The sequence below is a fragment of the Apus apus genome, chromosome 2, assembly GCF_020740795.1.
Source record: "Apus apus isolate bApuApu2 chromosome 2, bApuApu2.pri.cur, whole genome shotgun sequence".
NCBI classification, from domain to species: domain Eukaryota; kingdom Metazoa; phylum Chordata; class Aves; order Apodiformes; family Apodidae; genus Apus; species Apus apus.
Genome location: NC_067283.1, coordinates 112848743 through 112866783, shown reverse-complemented (window position 1 = coordinate 112866783; position 18041 = coordinate 112848743). Strand labels below are relative to the sequence as shown.

At 45.5% G+C, this 18041-nt stretch overlaps 1 protein-coding gene across 4 annotated transcripts in view; it reads left to right on the top strand.

The window, feature by feature from the left end:
- The first annotated feature begins 13157 nt into the window (after positions 1-13157).
- NOL4 (nucleolar protein 4) overlaps positions 13158-18041 on the top strand; it is a 201266-nt gene continuing 196382 nt past the window's right edge. For 2 of the 4 annotated variants that reach the window (XM_051611488.1, XM_051611486.1), the window contains exon 1: positions 15496-15922. In XM_051611488.1, coding sequence (XP_051467448.1) covers positions 15656-15922 — 267 coding nt within the window. In that variant the 5' untranslated portion in view covers positions 15496-15655. Of the gene's footprint in view, positions 13180-15495; positions 15923-18041 lie in introns of those variants that run through there. The other 2 variants (XM_051611489.1, XM_051611487.1) reach the window with 2 other exon arrangements.

The following is an 18041-nucleotide window of genomic DNA, read 5'->3' as shown; positions in this document are numbered from 1 at the left end:
AGATCTAGCAAGATTTGAAGCCCCTGATGGTACAGATGCGTTCACTGTTGAATTAGAAGAGCTCCTACAAAGGAGGTTAATACATTTCCTAGTTTTGGGCATTGCCCATCTTATACAGAGCTCTACACTGCACAGTGGTAAAATCTCCACATTGTTTCATAGAGTTTACAGTTGCAACATAGTTCAAGGACAAAAATACAGTTAACATTCTCCATGAAATCACAGCAACTACTGTTAAAAGACAACAGACGCACACCACAATTGAGTATCTCACATAGGTAAGTAAGGACTGACATAGTAAACCTTTAAAGCAGCTGAACATCTTCCACTCAGCAAGCTTCTTCTCAGCTTTTTGTTTCCCTCAGGCAGGCTGGCAGAGCAGCTGAACTAAATACAGGTAGTGTTTTCCTAGGCTCTTCCTAAAGAGATTAAATCAATCACAAGCAAAACTCAAAATCAGATAAAATAGGTAAGCCAGAGTTTACCACCTGACTTCTTCCAGCTCTCTACCATCATCTAGACAACAGGCAGATCACCTACTTTTGCATAATAGAGCCTTCCCTTAACATGACCCTCCATTCTTAGTTATCAGGCCCCCTCCCTTAAGTAAGCTGCTTGTTAGCCTTATCAGCTGGGAGACAGCTGATTAGTTACAGGTAGAGGCTAAACCCATCATCTGAAAGCCCCATCTCACAGGTGACTTGATGAATTCTATATTTTTTAAATGTTTGGAAAATGCCCATCTTCCAAAGTACATACTTGAAGAATTACAGGTTACTAAGAAACCAGGTGAATTTATGTGACCTGTGTTGTATAGAACAATTGGTTAGATGAGACACTGGCTTCTTCCTTCTTAAAAACTATGCATGTATTTTGGTTTGAGCAGTACAAGAAATGTTTCAACTTGTGCCTGAGTTGTAAAACTACGTGCTCAACTATGTGAGGGCATTATTGTCAAAAGAAAATGTCTCTTTAAAGGAATTATTTTCTTTGAAAATTGTTATCTACAGAAATGGGCAAATTAAAGCTTTTGAAGTTTTCAATGCACAGTTTGGGCTTCTGAAGTAATCACCTCTGCAGATAAATACACATGTATATGTCTGTTGCTATTCACAAATCAAATATTTGGAAGTGTACTGCAAAGTAGAAAAAAGTGTGGTTGTGATACCCAAGGTAGGACAAGGGGAAGGGAAGGGTGAAGCATGTTATGGCTGATGCTCCCCACCTGTTTCTTCACCCCTTGCAAAGTGAGGAACAACAGGAGAGGTTTCTTCTTGCTCCTCTGCTCTTCTTCTCTGCTGTCCCGTGTCTTTGCAGATTTGCTTGGTCTCCAGAGAGCGTGATCTCTGGCCTTGGGACAGGACAGTCTTCAGAAAGGGAGCATCTGGTGCCTGTGTGCTCTGCAGCAGGTTTTCCAGCAGGTCATGGGTGGCGGTGTGGGACATGCCTCCCTCTCCCCTCAGAGAAGGTGCATCCCTCTCTGCCTCATTCAGATGGGCAGCTGCAGGGGAGAAAGCAACCATGGGGCTCTCCAGCACCAGGCTCATAACACCAGTCTCTGGCTGAGGCTGGCAGCAATGATACAATACCCCAGAAGAAAGTGTCTCGACTTCTTGCTGCCCACTCATTAAAATCTTCCTCCTTTACAGCAAGATCTTTGAAAAGCACGTGCCAATACTCTTGGCAATATGCCATTTTTTAAGAAATCAGGAAAAGATGTCACATATTATGCCATCATGCCCTATCAAAAATGTAATGATGAGCAAAGAGGGCCAGTTATCCCACAGTGGGCTCTTAGAAGTTGCTGCTAAGAGCAGGTAGCATTGGCCATCCTGATGCCTCAGGGACTGCCTGCCTTTAGATTTGGTCCTGTGCATAGTCTCAAGCTGCAAGCTAAATGTGGTGATGATTTTTACATTTTATGGCTGTGTAATTTCAAAATGCTTTCAGAGAGCCTGTGTAAAGCAGCCAGGCATAGCATTCCCCTGAGAAATTTAACTGTACGGTAAGTGATTTTTACCCATATTTGCTAGCAGCAATCCAGTTCCCAAAGCAGGTAGGATGGTGGGGGTGGAGGTCTCAGAATAGACAAATCCTTTATGCCCAGTACACCTCTCACATGGTATCAATAAACCTGAAGTGTAGGTTTGTCTAGCAAGAGTGATTCACACTAGAAACTGGAGCAAGCTTCTGGAGTGGTGTAGGGGGGTGGGGGAGAGGGATTGGTTGCAAAATTCCCATGTAAGAAACTGTTTTTAAATTTAATTATGGCATTTAAGTGTTACTAGTGCCAGAGTCCAACCTAGCAGGTATATGTCCCTATTGACCAGCATCAATGGGTTTTTTCCACTAACTGAAATGTTCTGAGTGAGTTTATCTTGAATGTCCAGAGTGCATTCACCATAAAAGGCAGGAACTACACCAACAGCATCCTGATCTAGACTCACTCTTTAATCACCTAATTGGCCCTATACTGCAAAGAGATGAGGTTCTGAGTGCTTCTTTATTCTCCCCAAGTTGCTGTTACCTGTTAAATTGCACTGCAGATAGCAGCAATTTTCCCTCCTTCTCCATCATCCTCCAAAAATCTCTAATGCTTCACAATGCATCGCCACTTATTGCTCATTTTGCCACCCAAACACTCCCATAGAGCTGACTGACTAATCTCTGCTGTTAATGCACATCAGCAGCAGTCAGATCGCTCATGTCTGAATCATTCGTACCCTATGCAAGCTGAGATTTCTTCAGGTGTTTAGCATGCTAGTCCAAGTGTTGCTCAACATGGCAGTCACTTAGTGAGTGATTGCTTTGGTCTTCAGAAGGGAAAGTGGGAGAGGGGAGTATTTGTATTTTCTGTTACAGTATTGCTGCCACCTAACTTGAACAGGGAAAAAAAAAAGTGTTACCCAGTGTCCAACTCTTTTCTTCTCTTATTTTTTGTTTGTTCAAAATTAAAGATAGTTTAAAAAAAAACTTATCTCCATTATAACTTTATATAAAGTTAGGAAAAGTGATTATCTGTTGTTTTTTTCTTCAGAAAGAAATGGTGCATGATTACTGCAAATAGATTCAGCTTGATCATTGACAAAATTCATAAAAGGTTATCTTCTGTGAAGTAAGTAACTGACATCAATAGTTCAACCTGCAGATTATTCTTCTCACTGTATTTTTTGCTGCTACTTCTACCCATTTGAATTTCCAGATCTAATGTGAAGGGAGAGGACATTATTTTTATAAGGAAAAAAAATTATAAAAAATCAAACAATTGTTTTTTTCACCTTTGCTTTAAAGTGCATGTTTTAATGTGTACAATCATTGCTTTTGTTTTATTTCTCAGCTCAAGTTCTCTGTGCTGTCTGTTCCATTAACAGTACTATTAACAATACTGTTTATGCAGAAAGAGCAGCAGCACTGTAGCCACAGCAGTTCAAAGATGCAAAGTTTTCAAGGAAAAGTAACTAACCTCTTTGATTAGAACAATCATTATATATTTTTTCCCCAGCTGTAATAAAAGCTTCCTGCCCCTGTCCTGACTCTTTCATATAGCAATGTATGTTGTAATGGCTTCAGATGAACTATACCAAACTGCCCAGAGCTACACTTTGAAGTAATGTTTATTTACAGTTCTCTATATAGTTGGTCTCCATGACTTACCATCAAAATCCTGAAAGAGTTCTCCTTTTCCTTGTGAGCAGTAATTTTCTAGGTCAAGTAACATTTGCATTGAGCACTGCTCAGAGACAGGCACTCTGCTGGATTTAGACAGTACAGTTTGATGCAGTGTCTGGGAAGACCTTGGACAAGTATTGAAACAAAACATTCTCTGCCTATTTTAAAGTGGAATTTTTTTTTTTTTTTTTACATACACCTCAATAAAAGCTGATTGGGAATAGAGAGGTCCTGGCAGAGAGTTCCAACAGTGTTTTATTTTACATTTAGTTCTGCAACAAAATCCATGGAGAACTATTAATTGACATTTTTTGGTATTTTCAGTGTGGCAAATGCAGCATCACTTTCGCTCATCCAGAGGTATTCACTGAAATCAAAGTCAAGTCGCCCAGTGGCTTCAGCAGCAGCAGGACCTCATTCTTCAGATTGCGTTTGGGATGTACAACAAGGATGGACAAGGAGTGGGGCATCCTGCTTCTCCTGGCAGCTCCGTGATGAACTATAACCCACACACCTTTCGGAAACCAACACTGTCAATTAGGTGTCAGCTCCTCGAGTAGTGCAGGAACGGTGGGGTGAAATGCAGTGCTCTGTGCTGGAGGTACTCGGGCTACGTGATGGTTAGGAGTTCTACAGCCTTAAAACATTTGAATCCGTATGCCAGACAGAATGTCCCACCTGAGCAGCAAGCATGTAGCTTCACTGTACATTCCCAAGCAAACGTAAATAAAGAGAAAAATGTTTGAATCATACTTTCTAGTTACAGTAGGGGAATACAGGACATACATAGCTGTGCACGAGCTATTTGGTAAAAGTTTATAGATCATAAAGCTGGAAAGACCATTTGTGATCATCTATTCTTTTTTCTGTGTTACACGTTACAGGGCTTTCTTGAATTAACTCCTGTAGCAACTGGAGCTTTCTCTGAGAAAATCAATTTCAACTTCAAAATGTCTAGTCATGGAGAATCCATTACAATCCTTGGTATATTATTCCAATCACTAATTACCCTCCATGTTAAAATGTGTCTAGTTTCAAATTTCACTGGTACTATCAGACTTTTTTCCACTTGACTGAGATGCTATAAATTATCAAAATTCTACTCTTCTATTCCAATTCTACAGAGTAATGGAAAGTTTATAAATGATAACCAATTTTCCTCTTAACCTTGTCTTTGTCAAGCTAAGTAGATTGATCTACTCAAGTCTCTTGTTGAATGACACCCCTTCCCCTCTTGCAGCCCTTCTCTGAAGCCCCCTCTGTTAGTTGATGATGGACCCCAAAAGTGAACACTACTTCAGTCACCACTGCACCCCTGCTGACAGAGGCCACACAGCTTCACCCTGAGAAATACTGCAGCAGGTACAAGGCACTGACCCTTTGACTCACATCACATTTAGCAGAATATTCAACATTACTCTTAATTTTGTTGTTGGCTTTTGGTGGTGGTGGTGGGGGGTGTTTGGGGGGTGGGAGAGCCTTTATACATATGGAAAAGATCCAATACTATAAATGTATATACTGAGCCCTCAAGTGACCCTGGAGATTCTAAGCACAATTATGCTCAGTCTGAAATGGGGTTGATCTGGCAGGAGTTATGTGTAATGAAGAAATGGATTTCTCTGCAGAAGGGGCACATGTCAACTGCTTCTCTAGATACACTAAACTGTGCCTCAAACGTGCAGACCAAACACAGCCTCCTTAATAGACTACTTTTCATGTGTTCTCCAAGATCTGTGATCTTGGTTTCCCAGACAGAATTTAAGATATTGGGATTTTTCTACAACAGTTCACACAGCCTTTTTAGATGCAATTCTTTCCCTCTTTGGAAATGGCACCCAGCATGGCCAGGACAACTAGCAATACCAGGGAGTTACAGGCAGAGAGATATCTGGAAAGGGCTTTTACTTTTAGTTGTCCTTTAGGATATATTTCCTGCTTGTTCTTTAAAACTGACTAATGAGAGAACTTCTCGTGTTCTATCTGCGCTTTGGGATGGTTTTGAGAACAGGAGTGATAGAGTTTTCCTTCAACACACCACATTTATTTCCTGCAGTATGCTAGCAAACCTGCTGTCTGTTTTCTAGGGATACTGCACCTGAAAATGGATTTATTGTATTTTAATTCATTCTCAGAGGCTGTAGAAAGTGATGGGCTAGGGGATCACCTCTTTCTTGAACCCAGATTTGTAAATAAAAATGGTAGAAAAAAGCAAGATGAATAATTGGGCCAGCCTGTAGGACCTAATGTATGATGGACAAACTTTGGTCTAGCTTGTTCTTTTTCTGATTCCTCTGATTAATTAGCAAAATGAATGCACAAAATAGAAAGTCACTCATAGGCCAACAGGTAGGTTTTTTTGCCCAGGCTAAATACAGCAACAGAGTGGGTGGTTACAGAGCAGGGAGTCTTGCAACTTTGGAGGCAAAGGCTGAAATGGCCTTTTCCTCCCCATCAGACGGAGAAGCACAATGGCAGTACTTGATCTTACAGAGACAGTATACATATACCTTTAAATACAAACAAACAAACAAAAACAAAACAAAAGGACAGGAGAAACAGTAGAATAGCTTCCTAAGCTACCCTGCCCCTGGCCATGCACACCTCTTCCTCCCTGACCTCTGGCAGAACTAAGAGTAGTGAAGGCAAGGTGCTTCTTTTGAAGTTGAGTGTGTTACGTGATGAGTAAAATTACCCTACTGAGTCATAATTTCTCTAGCATGTAGTATCTGTATAACAAGTTGGCCAGAATTTCAACACTGCATATGGCTTTTTCACACATGAACACATTTTTTATCACATATTTGTTTGAATGGGGATTTCACTTTCAGAAAACAAAGTACACCTCTGGTTCAAAAACTGGCTGTGGGAAATACAAAGAGCTCTGGTTTTACTTTCTTTCGTAAGAACCATTAAGCACAGTTGGACTGGAAATGTATGAAAATATATAGAGCTTAACATTGCCAAATTCAGTATGTGCTAAACAGTGAGGACTTTGCTAAGGCAGCATTGTTCTCTCCAGGCTAGTGGTCATAAATACATTCATGCAACCCTTCACATTTCAGGCATGCTGCTGTTACTAGCCAGGCTCTTTACTAAACATATTTTTTTCTGTTTCAGAGCCTTGAAGAATTAGCCAATGGGCTGTTTTTTTTATTTGGTTTTGTTTGTTTGTTTGTTTTGTTGTTTGCTTTTTTTTTCAGGTGGTCTTTTCCTTTTGGGAAGAGATAAATCAAAATTAAATAAGTGAGCATGCTGGTTCGGGTGAATCACTCAGGCTCTAGGAGCAATGGACAAGCCTCAGAGATACCATGGAGACTTACAAGCATCCAAAACAGAAGGCACCAGCACCATTTTTGCTAGAGCCACTTTTGCATTGCTTTATATATTATTATACAATAGTTTGGTTGGAAAAGACCTTTAAGATCCAACTGTTCCCCTGGTACAGCCAAGCCCACCACTAAACCATGTCCCTAAGCACCAGATATGCTACAGAGGAGTGATTAAATGGTTGAGGACAACAGGTGGAGAAATGCCACTGCTTAAGATAAGTCCTTCCTGAAACAAAACAGACATTTTTTTGCTGTCTCATGCTCCATCTCTGCCTCTCTTTCGATATCCCAGCTCACAATGAGGAGTTTTATCAAAGGGTAGAGTGGTCACGGTGATGTCTGGCTCCATCTGCACTGTTGTGCAGCTCTTGATTGTGGATTTTGTTCAGGGTAACACAAATACGGGATTCAGGCAACACACAGGTGCACTGAGGAATGAATAAACCTAGTTCTAACAGCAAATAACCAGCAAGGTCTTGATTTAGATAAATGCCATGATTCTGGCAGATCTCTAGAGACAGAGTACAGAGGGGCAGTCCTGGGCTCATACCTCGTTTAATTCCTGAGTGCTGTCATCTTTCACACTTTGTGCCCCCTTGCTGTACTGCTTGTGATAGGGCACAGCTAGTTAGAAACCAAGAGTGCCCCAATTATTTCCTTGCTGTTGTGAACTACTGTGGATTTTTGTCTCTTTCTGTAGGCTTCCAGAAGACCTAAAGGGTTGGGAGAATGAGTGAAATATGGAATAAGTGTTTTGCAAGCCATCCTTGACTAAATGTTACAAGGTACTTACAGTAGGTGGGACCTCTGAGGAGGTCCTTTCCAGACCTGTATTCCTAAGCTGGAAGATACGTAGGACACAATGACAACTATGTTCAGCTCCCCATCCTGGGCACTTCCTACATGTACTGCATCGAAATACTCCACCTAACTGATCTGTGGCAGTGTCCTGCTGCCCTACAGGTGGCAGTGACCATCCTTGGGCAGGGGTCCTCTCCTCGCTCCTGAGGAATGAGGGATAAACAAGCCAGGCAGAGCACAGAGAAAGTAGCAGACCAATGAACAAATAAACCCAAGCAACCAGGAGAACCCTCTAAACCAAACCAAAACCACTTACTGATTTACTTGCCATAAATTGATGGATATCTGCATCCCACTTCTATTTATAAATCCCCAGTTGTTCCGAGAAATTTTTACTTCATCAGTTTGGCTGTTCGTGTTTACTTTTTAAAAATCAATGATCTTTCTTCTGCTATTGTTTGGAATGAGGTTACACTGCATAAAAGTTATCCAGCATTTTAACAGGAACAGAAGGACTGGTGGGAAGGGGTGTGCAATAGATAAGCTGCATTGGTGAGTGGGGAAAAGCCAAACCAGGGCAGAGATTATTTATACTGTTCTGCTGCCTAAAGTTGATGCTAAGAGCACTGACTTGGTGCTTTGAAGATAACTTTATTCAGGACATGGAAACAGCCCATGGATGTTTTCAAGTCAAAAGCTACCAGTAATGACAGTTTCTGAAAGGGCACTTTTTTGATGACCATCCTGGGACCCACACATATAACCGCAAAATAAGAATGGTATTTTCATTTAAAGAGCATGCCTAGTTTATATTAGATCTACAGTGGCAGCAATTTGGGAAGTACTTTGATCAAATTTTGCCTGTGAAGTAAGATCAATTAGATTAAGGAGCTGAAACCCATAAAATAATGAAGGAGTCAGTATTTGCAATGAGAGGTGACACTCCTTTCTTCTCTTTTGGCCTTTAGTTAGCAATCTCTAATGTTGTGAAATGGTAGGAGGACTTTGTGCTGCTGAAGCAAAGTAAAATTTGGGTGACATTTTATACAGTGAAGGGATTAATGTTGTATTTTGCCACATAGTTCCAAGTGAGTAATTCTCCTCCTCTTTCTCCACAGTTTTCTCCTGCTGTAAGGTGGTTGACCACACTCCACTCCATGGTTGGCTTTCTATAGTCATGCCTAACAGGATGGTCATGGAGCCATATCTGGACCTTTATGCCAACATTTCCAAATATCACATCTTCCTCCATAGCAATAAAGTTGAGAATAGTAACAGGGATAGGCTGCTAGCATCTTCAGCACTGCCTTATTAGTCCTGGCTTGGATTAGACAGTAACACTGCGTGATACTCCAGTAGCTGGTTTATATTAGTGTTGCTCTAGATGAGAAAGATACATTCCCTGTAGAAAGACTAAAAAATCTTACATGCAAAAAAAATAAAATCCTTTGTGTACATCTTCTCCTTTAGGATAAAAGCAGGCAAAATTGAAGGTAAAGCATCATTGTGACATCAAAAAACACTTGATGCCCATATAGAAATCTTAACACATTTGAAACATTATTTTTTCCCCCTACTGTATGTCATATATTTGCTCCCTTTCCCTTCCTTTATTACTAAGAAAATGAGGACATTTGCATGAAAACAAGAGCTTAGATTCTAAAAAGTCTGTCTATTCTTGCTTATGTTTTCCTTCTCTGAAGGGATCACAGCCCTCTGTAGAGGGTACAGTAATTGCTTCCAACACAATGAGCTGTGATGAATAAGAAGCTGGAACTTTTAAAGAAAGATTTTGTTTTCATGCAAATATTCTCAGTAATAAAGCACAGAGTAAAAGAAATATGTTTTGCAGAACTGCTACTTAAAGCAAAGCAGATTTGTAGAACAAAGCCGAGTTGGACTTTTACTAACAGCAGCAAGGGAAAGTGAGTTTGAGTATTTTCCGTAGCAGATTCCAAATGTCTCCAAACAAGATCATTAAAAGGCAAAAATGGGACATATCTCAATATTACGCTCATCGGCATCATCAACATCACTCTATGTGAAAAGATTCTAACCATAATTATGGCAGTGTTCTCCTGGTTCTTTTTGAGCCCAGGAACATACAGCCTCTTTCCTCCAAAGACTGAGGCATCTAGTATGTTCTTATAATCCATCTCCAAGTCATTGCCTTGGTTTTTTCCCCTCTTAATTTTCCAAACTCAGCAGTAACTGACCAAAACCTATTGAAAAAAATAGAGAATAATATTGGAAATGGAAACAAGTGAGAATTTGTAGGAATTAATTGTATTAAACAATAATGAATAGTTCAGGCTTTGCTTCATGTTAGCTCGCTCAGAAGATAAATCAAAACCAGGAGGTGCTCACTTGCTTGCAGTTTTCATACATTACTACCATCAAGTATCCACCTGTCTAGTTTCTGATCTTCTAAGCTGCAAACACCCTGGAGTTATTGTTAAGAACAACTTGTTACAGCAATCCTTTGCCAGTAACACTCGTAGGTGGAACAGTGACTGTTTTCTCCTTCCAGAAGCCATGTCACAGCTGAGTCCTACCACCTCAAATGTAATGAGGTGGCCAACTATCCAGCTGCTCAGGGGATTTTGTCACACACCTGAGACCACAGGAAGACAGCACAGACAATCCCACGCTGTGCATGAACACTGACTTCTGACTCCACCAGCCTTAGGGTTGGCAGTGCTCATCGGTGCTGCCATCACCAGGCTCTAAAGAATGTGGCAAAAGACTTGCATGGGAATTCTTTCCAGAAGAGAGGAAAAGTGCTAGCAGGTACGTAGTTTAAAGTAAACCATTTGGAGTCGTGGTTTCTTTGTTCTTCAGCACATCTTCTCTCAGTTCAGCAAGGGAGATTTTCAGTCTGCACACAAAGAGGACTTTCCATCGTAACTCATGCACATGGTAAGTTAGAAGTGTCAAAATCCTTTTCCTAACTATTCTGCCTACATGTTCACTTTCTATTGACAGTGGACTTGTTAGAGCTGATAATTCCAAAGATACAATATTTATAACTTATTGATGACTTATTTTAAACCTCTTTCACAGCCTGATGCACAGGAGGCAATTTAAATCACCAAAACTCTGTTTAGCAACCAACACTTCATTACACAGAATGGAAAAGTTCACACACATCTGTTGGTGCTGTATTGTTTTGGGCTGGCTGAAGAGCAAACAATCCAGCAAAGCTCTGAGTTGTCCGTGGGAAGGCTGTCTCCAAACCAGAGGACAGAAACTGTCCTGTTCTGACAAAGCAAGCAAGTTCTGCAGAACGCAGAACAGCATCAGTCCATGGCATCGAAGGACAGAGACACAGCCACTCTCCCCAGGGAGGCTAAGAGAGCTTCTTCAAGTTCAGCTGAGTGATGGGGTGTCATTACTAGTCTTGACTGAAGGAGGGTCTGTGCAAGCCCTTTTCATTGCAAGGAGATACTTATTTGTATTAATAAACCCTGTTAATTCTGATACAAAACAAAACAAAGCCACAAACAAACAGAAAAAAACAACAAACAAAAAAACCCCACAAAACAACAAAACAACCCAGAAAACCCACCAAAAACCCCCCAACAAACCACAACCAAACCAGAACAGTGAACGTAGCCTCGTGTAAATTTCCTTTTTTAAATGTAATCTTACAGTACTAATTTCAGAATCTCAGATGACTTAAAAACTGAAGATTAAAAATCTGCATTCTGAATTCACCATATAAATTCGCTGAAGTTACTAGATATACATACACAGACGTACCTAATGAGTACAGGCTATGCAGATATATTCTATAATGTACATTTATACAAAAGTGAAGACATGTACCATGCAATGGAATGTATTTAGATCACAAATTCTTCATGGCAAGCATAATTTTTGTGTCCTGTGCTTATCCACTGCCTGGTGCATGGTGGGGTTCCAGGATGCTCCTAGGACTTCTGGCCAAATGATGAATGGAAGCAGTAATAAAAAGTCTGTACTTTTCACCAATGTGAATAAAAATCCTAATTGTAAATGAAAGAATCAAATCCCGCCGAGTTAAATATTATGCTCATTCCTACTCTCCATCCCCATTCCATGCCACAGTTGGTTTTCATCTGCTTTGTTTGTTCTCTCTCCTCTCATTAAACAGTTTGAAAAAGTAATATTTCTGGGGGTTTTTAAGGCGTGGTCCAAAGGCATATGGCTCTTTACATGATCCAAAGCAGTACTCCTGGATATGGAATTCTTTTCTGATATACTAGAGTGTTCCTACTTATTTCAAGCATTTCACTAATCCTTGATGCAACTGTCTGGATCACAGCTCCTGGTTATGTCCCATCTTCCTTTCCCCCCCTTGCTTTGTGAACTTTGGATTCAGGCACAGCACAGTACCCGTGTGATACGGAATCCACCTAGACCCTCAGCAGGAGGTTGGTTTGGGAACAATTACCTGACAGAATTGTTTAGCAGTGCAGCCCAATCTATGTGATGACCCTTTTTCTATGTGCAGACACAATGGCACATTAAAGCAGTGTAACATCTTGTAAAGCCTGCTGGGTGAGGGTTCAGCAAGGTTCCCCTCCTTTCCCTTCTGCACAGCAGTTCCTTTGTTGCTGCCTCTCCTCCAGATCCTGTGATGGGACAGGAGTCCCGTGCTTCTCCAACACTAAAATGGGGCTGCCAAGATAATTTACTGGCCCTGTGGCCAACAAAAAGTCCCGGGCCTCCTTGGGTTATCTCAGAGTCCTGCTTTTCTCCACCCATTGTGCCAGCTTGTCCTCTCAGATTTTACAGACGCCAGCAAAGGTTTTGGGCCACACAAACATCCTTCAGTGCACGCTGCTTTTTAAACAAAAGTCTTCTCCTGGTTTTGCCAGTGTGGTGGTGTTTCTAGACAGAAAACAGAAAAGCAGAGAGTAAACAGAGGACCAGGGAGGAGGGAGAGAGGAGAGCAGTGGCACGGCAGGGAGATGGAGGCCGGGATGAGGTGCCTGATGGACATAGCTGGGGCTGTGTGCGAGGAAGGGCTTCTCCTGGCTGTCTCGGCACCTTTGCTTTTTGCACTAGAAACCCGCGGCTGCCTTTGCACCAGGTCCTTCCAGGCCTGAGTGACTGGAAACAAGAGACACAGGCAACACTTCTGCAAAGGACATGGAGTTAAAAGCTCGGGAATTCCCATTACCCCCTTCATTTCAGCACAACCGAAGAGAAAAAAGGTTTCATTTGATTTCGGCCTCTCCCTCCCACCCAAAGGCCGCCACGGCCAAGGCTGAGCCGCGCGGTGGCCCCTGGCTGGGAGGGGGGGCACCCCGCGGTGCCCCGGCGCAGCCCGGAGCGCGATGCAGCCGCAACCGGAGCCGGGATGCGCGGAGGGTGCCAGCGGCGACAGGAGGTGCGGGGAGCGCTGAACCAGGGGGATGCCCCGGGGGCGCGGAGGGGTGCGGAACAAGCCGCTCCCGCGGACGGGGGCGGGCCGCGGGGCAGGCGGGCACGGCGCAGGGGTTCCGCTCTCCGTTTCCCAGGGAAAACCCAGCCCCGGCCCCGGCCCCACGTGTCACCGCCGCAGCCCCGCCGGGCGGTGCGGTGCGGCGCAAGCTGCGCGGTGCCGCCGCTCCTCCCCCCTGCTCCGCCGGCCCCTGCGGCGTGCGCGGGCCGCCGCGGGAGCTGCCAGCAGAGCTGGGGCGGCCGCCGCGGGCGCGGAGGCCGCCGGGCCGCCCCCCACACCCCCGCCGCGGCCCTGCGCGCGCTCCTTGCTCCAATAAGCAATAATTAGGTCCTCGGCTAATGATGTGTCAGCTGATCCGCTCGCTCCGTCTGCGGGCGAGGAAGGAAAAGGGGGCGGGGGGGGGGAGGAAGGCGCTGCGCGGGGAAACATCGCCATAGAAACGCTGCCCCCCCCTCCCCGCCCCCCCCCCCAGCCCCGCACCCCCGCCGACCCGCGCCCGGATCCGCGCCTTCCCCCGCGGAGGCGCGCGCGCCATCCCGGCACGGGACAGCGCCGCCCGTCAGCGCGCGGCGCCGCCGTCGCCACAGAAACTTTTGTCCCGGCGGCCAATCAGGGCGCGCGCGGGGGGGGGGGGGGGGGGGGGCGCGGGGCCCGGCCCGGTGCGGCGCCAGCCCCGCAGCCCCGCGCAGGGCGGCGCGGAACCCCCCCCCCGCCCCAAGCCGCGGCCCGGGTGGGACGTGTGCCTGCCCTAACCACCCCCCGCCCCCCCGCCCCCGAGCCGCGGAGGTGCCGGCTGCGGGCGGTGCGGGCGCGGAGCCGGGCGCTGGATGGCGGAGGCGCGGGCGGGCGCGGCTGCGGAGAGGCGACGAGAGGAAGCGCCGGCGCGGAGCCTTTCCCCCGCGGAGGGGGTGTCCTGCTCGGCGCGGTGGGGGAGACCGGGGAGAGCGCGGAAATCTCCGGCGTGAGCTGAAACTGTGGCAACGGGAGGGGGAAAAAAAATAATCAAGAAAGATTTTTAATTTTTTTCTTCTTCTTCTTCCCCCTTTGAAATAAAGGGGATTTGCTCAGCATCCGCACGCAAACTTACTTGAATGCCTTGTAGCCAGTGTAGCCCAGAGACCAAAGGATACCCCGCACCCGAGGAGTCCTACATGTGTGAGCACCATCATTACACTGGCAGAGCAACCGAGAGCCGCCTCCTTTCCTTCACCAACATCCTCCTGGGACTGATCTCTTCTCTGGTCCAACATCCGAGCCTAGCTCGTATATATCTGGTTTGGGGGTTTTTCTTTCTTTCTTTCTTTCTTTTTTTTTTTTTTTCCTTCTTCATCTGCTGGGATTACTAAGGAAATAAACAGAGAAAAATTCTAAAAGGGCATCTGAAAATTCGTGGGACTGAATATAAGGAAGTGAAATGCTTACAGACCATTATTATTATCATTTAAATTTTTAAAAAAAATGTACTTAAAACGCGGATCGGATGTATTAGGTTTAGAAAATAGCAGGTAAGAACTTTCTTTCCAGTATCTTCATGCCCGGAGCGGGGATATCTAAAGCAAAGCTGCCCAGCCCTAGAATAAAGGGGGAGCAAAGAGACCAGTTTGCCCTTCAGTGCTTCCTCCATCCTGCGCGGCGAGGCTGCTTCAGGGAGAGGCACAGTCCGCCCGGACAGAGACAGTCTTTCGAGAAGGCAGCCGAGGGTTACCGGGGCGGAGGGGGGTGGGCTTTTTTCTCCTTCTTTCCTTTTTTTTTATTTTTTATTTTTTATTTTTTTTTCCCCCTTCACCTGCACTATCCAGCGTGAATCCGAGTGCAGCTGATGTATGGGAAAGAAGAAGGATCCGAGTCAATATTTTCTTTTCTCTTCGCTAAGCCGAGGGATAGGATTTTAATTATTTATCCACCCGAACCCTCTCCGGGTAAGACGCTGCTGGAGCCAGTGGGATAGTCCTGCCTTGCACAATTATTAAAGAGACTGATCACGTACAGTGGAAGGATAAGAGGAGCCTCCACCAGACCCGTTTTGCCTCCTGTGGAAAAAAGAAATAATAATAATGAAGGAGAACACTGCCACACTGTTGAATTGATTGCTGCCCCCCTCACCCACCCCCCTCCCGGCCCCCCCAGCCCCCCGAACCACCATCACCACCACCACAAAAAAAAAAAAGAAACAAAAAAAAAAAGAAACAACAGGCTGGGATCTGCCTGCACCGGGACCTCCTTCGCTCCGGCTCGGAGGTGGATGCATTTTTCATGAGCGCTGGGTGAACAGGTGCAAAGTGCGGCGGGGCGGCCCGGCCCCGCACCCCGACCCGCTTCGGGGCGGCGTGTGCGTGTGTCCGTGTGTGCGTGTGTCTGTCTGTCTGTCTGTGTGTGTGTGCGCCCCGGCGTGTGCATGTGTGCGTGTGTGTACTAGGAGATTATGGAGAGCAGCGACCGGGACATGTACCGCCAGTTTCAAGACTGGTGTCTCAGGACTTACGGGGACTCAGGAAAAACCAAGACGGTGACCCGTAAAAAATACGACCGGATCGTCCAGCTCCTGAACGGCTCCGAGTCGAGCTCCACGGATAATGCCAAATTCAAATTCTGGGTCAAATCTAAAGGCTTCCAGCTCGGCAACTCGGACGAGGTCAGTGGTGGTGCTGGAGGAGGGAAGCAAGTGCTGTACGTGCCAGTCAAAACCACGGTTAGTAGAGAATTGTCTTCCTTGTTCTATGTCGGCCGCTGCAGCCCGCTCCGGGAGCGAGAGGCACAGGAGGAGCCGCAGCCACAGTTGGCTCCTTCCTCCCTCTTCCCCCAAGTCATCATCACCATGTTGCGTTTGCCTGTCACATTATACACCGCCGAGCTCTTTGTGGGTCCTTTTATTTAAAGCGATCGTGCGCACAACACACCCTGCCGGGGTCGGTGTCCTTCTCCTCCTCGTCCTCCTTTCCCCCTGCTTCCCCCCGGGCCGCCGGCGGCAGGGTTGGGGTGGGCTATTGTCCCGCCGCTTCGGCCATTGTGCCGGGCCCCGCCGCCCCGGGCAGCCGCCCCCCGCCACCGGCGGGGCTGATCGATAGCGACCGGGGGTAGCCCGGCTGGCACGAAGCCAAGCGCCGTGCCGGTCGGTGTTTTCGGAGCGGGGTGGGGGGGGAAGTGGTGTTTCCCCGGGATGTCACTTGTTCGGTGGGTTTGGGTGTTTGGGGTTTGGTTGTTGTTGTTGTTCGTTTTGGTTTGGTTGGGTTTTTTTTGTTGTTGTGGTTTGGTTTTGGCTTTTTATTTTTTTTTGTTTCCATATGTATATTTAATTTTTTGGGTTATTGTGAGCCCTCGAGCGGCTCGAATGTGCCTGGCTGGCTTGTGAAGCGCCGGCTGCGCTAAGTAACGGCGGCGGGGAAGAGAGGATGCTCAACAAAGGGAGAGAGGGTTCCGCATGACCGCTGGAAGGGTGTATTTCGTTCCTCTTTCTGGGGCTGCACAGGGTCTCGCAGCCATAAGGCTCCAAAGGCGATGCGATGGGCTCGGGTAGCGTGGCATCCCCGGAGCTGCAGAGCTGGGCGCAGGTCTGACAGCGGGAGAGCGATTGTGCTTGGTGGTGGCAGAGGCGGCAGATTTTCCTATTTAAGAAGATGGGGACTGTTGGCTGCAAGTAGGTTTCGCCTATTGAACTCTCTTAGTGTATTATTATTCTTACTTCTGCTCTGGGTCAGGCAAGCTAAGCTCCTTTTGTCTGTGCGTGGGGCGGGCGGGGTGGGGGAGCTGGGAAAGGAAACCCGGCAATTAAAATATCCCTGCCTGGGCATTGGACTTGGATGAGCAATATTCTTTTTTTTCCCTTTTTCTTTTTCTTTTTCTTTTTTTTTTTTTTTTTGCGGGGGGAGTGGACGGGGACTGGCAGCTTATTCTGACCGAAGGGGAAGGTTTCTGGGTGGTGCAGCAAAGGGGGCTTCTTGGAAAGTAATTCTGGGTTGGGTTGTGACGTAGGCTGCCGGGGAAATCTGCCTCTCTCTGCCTCGCTGAAGTCATAAACCTGGGCATTCCCGAGGGCCGGCTTATTTTTGCCCCCTTGTCATTGCCACCGTCGTGGCTGTGGGGAGGCAGAAGTGGGAAATCAATTTTAAGGATTATACAAATATGAAGATTGAAAGTGAAAGGCAAGCTCTGGACAGAGTGGGTTCCCTCTCTGTGGCTTTTATTCACCAAAGCGTTCTGGGTCTGCCCATAGATCCAGGTCATTTGTCAGATTTCTGTGCTACTCGTTCCTATTCTCTGACCCCAGCAGGTACTGTAGGTACAGTTTATAATGAAAAACTTGTATAAAGCAGAAATGTCCAGTTAGGTTGGTATTTTTAAATCTCTCTTAAGCTTACCAGAATAGTAATTTTGGAGAGCCAGTAGATCTTTTATTCCTAAGACTATCCTTTTCATTGCAAGTTCAGAACTGTAAAGCAAATCCAGTATTTTCTAAAATCCATTGACTAGGCTACTAAATAAAAAGGCTAACCTTTATTTTACATGATAGAATTTTAAAATTAAGTGCTGTTCTGGACCTCTGAAATACCAGACTCCGTGATGATCAACTTACCTATTTTCTCTCACCTTTGCTAGGCCATGAGAGCCTGGAATCCCACCTTGCATCTGCTCTTCTATTTTATTTTCAGATCAAATAATGATTTATTTTTATTTTTTTCCTTCAGAGATTTCAGTCAGGGGTTGAGTGGCTTGCTGGTCTGGTCTTTGTTCATTTGTGGTATCATAGGCTCAACTGTGAATGTCTGTGAAGGCCCCTATATATGCATAGATGTATCCATCATCATACAGAA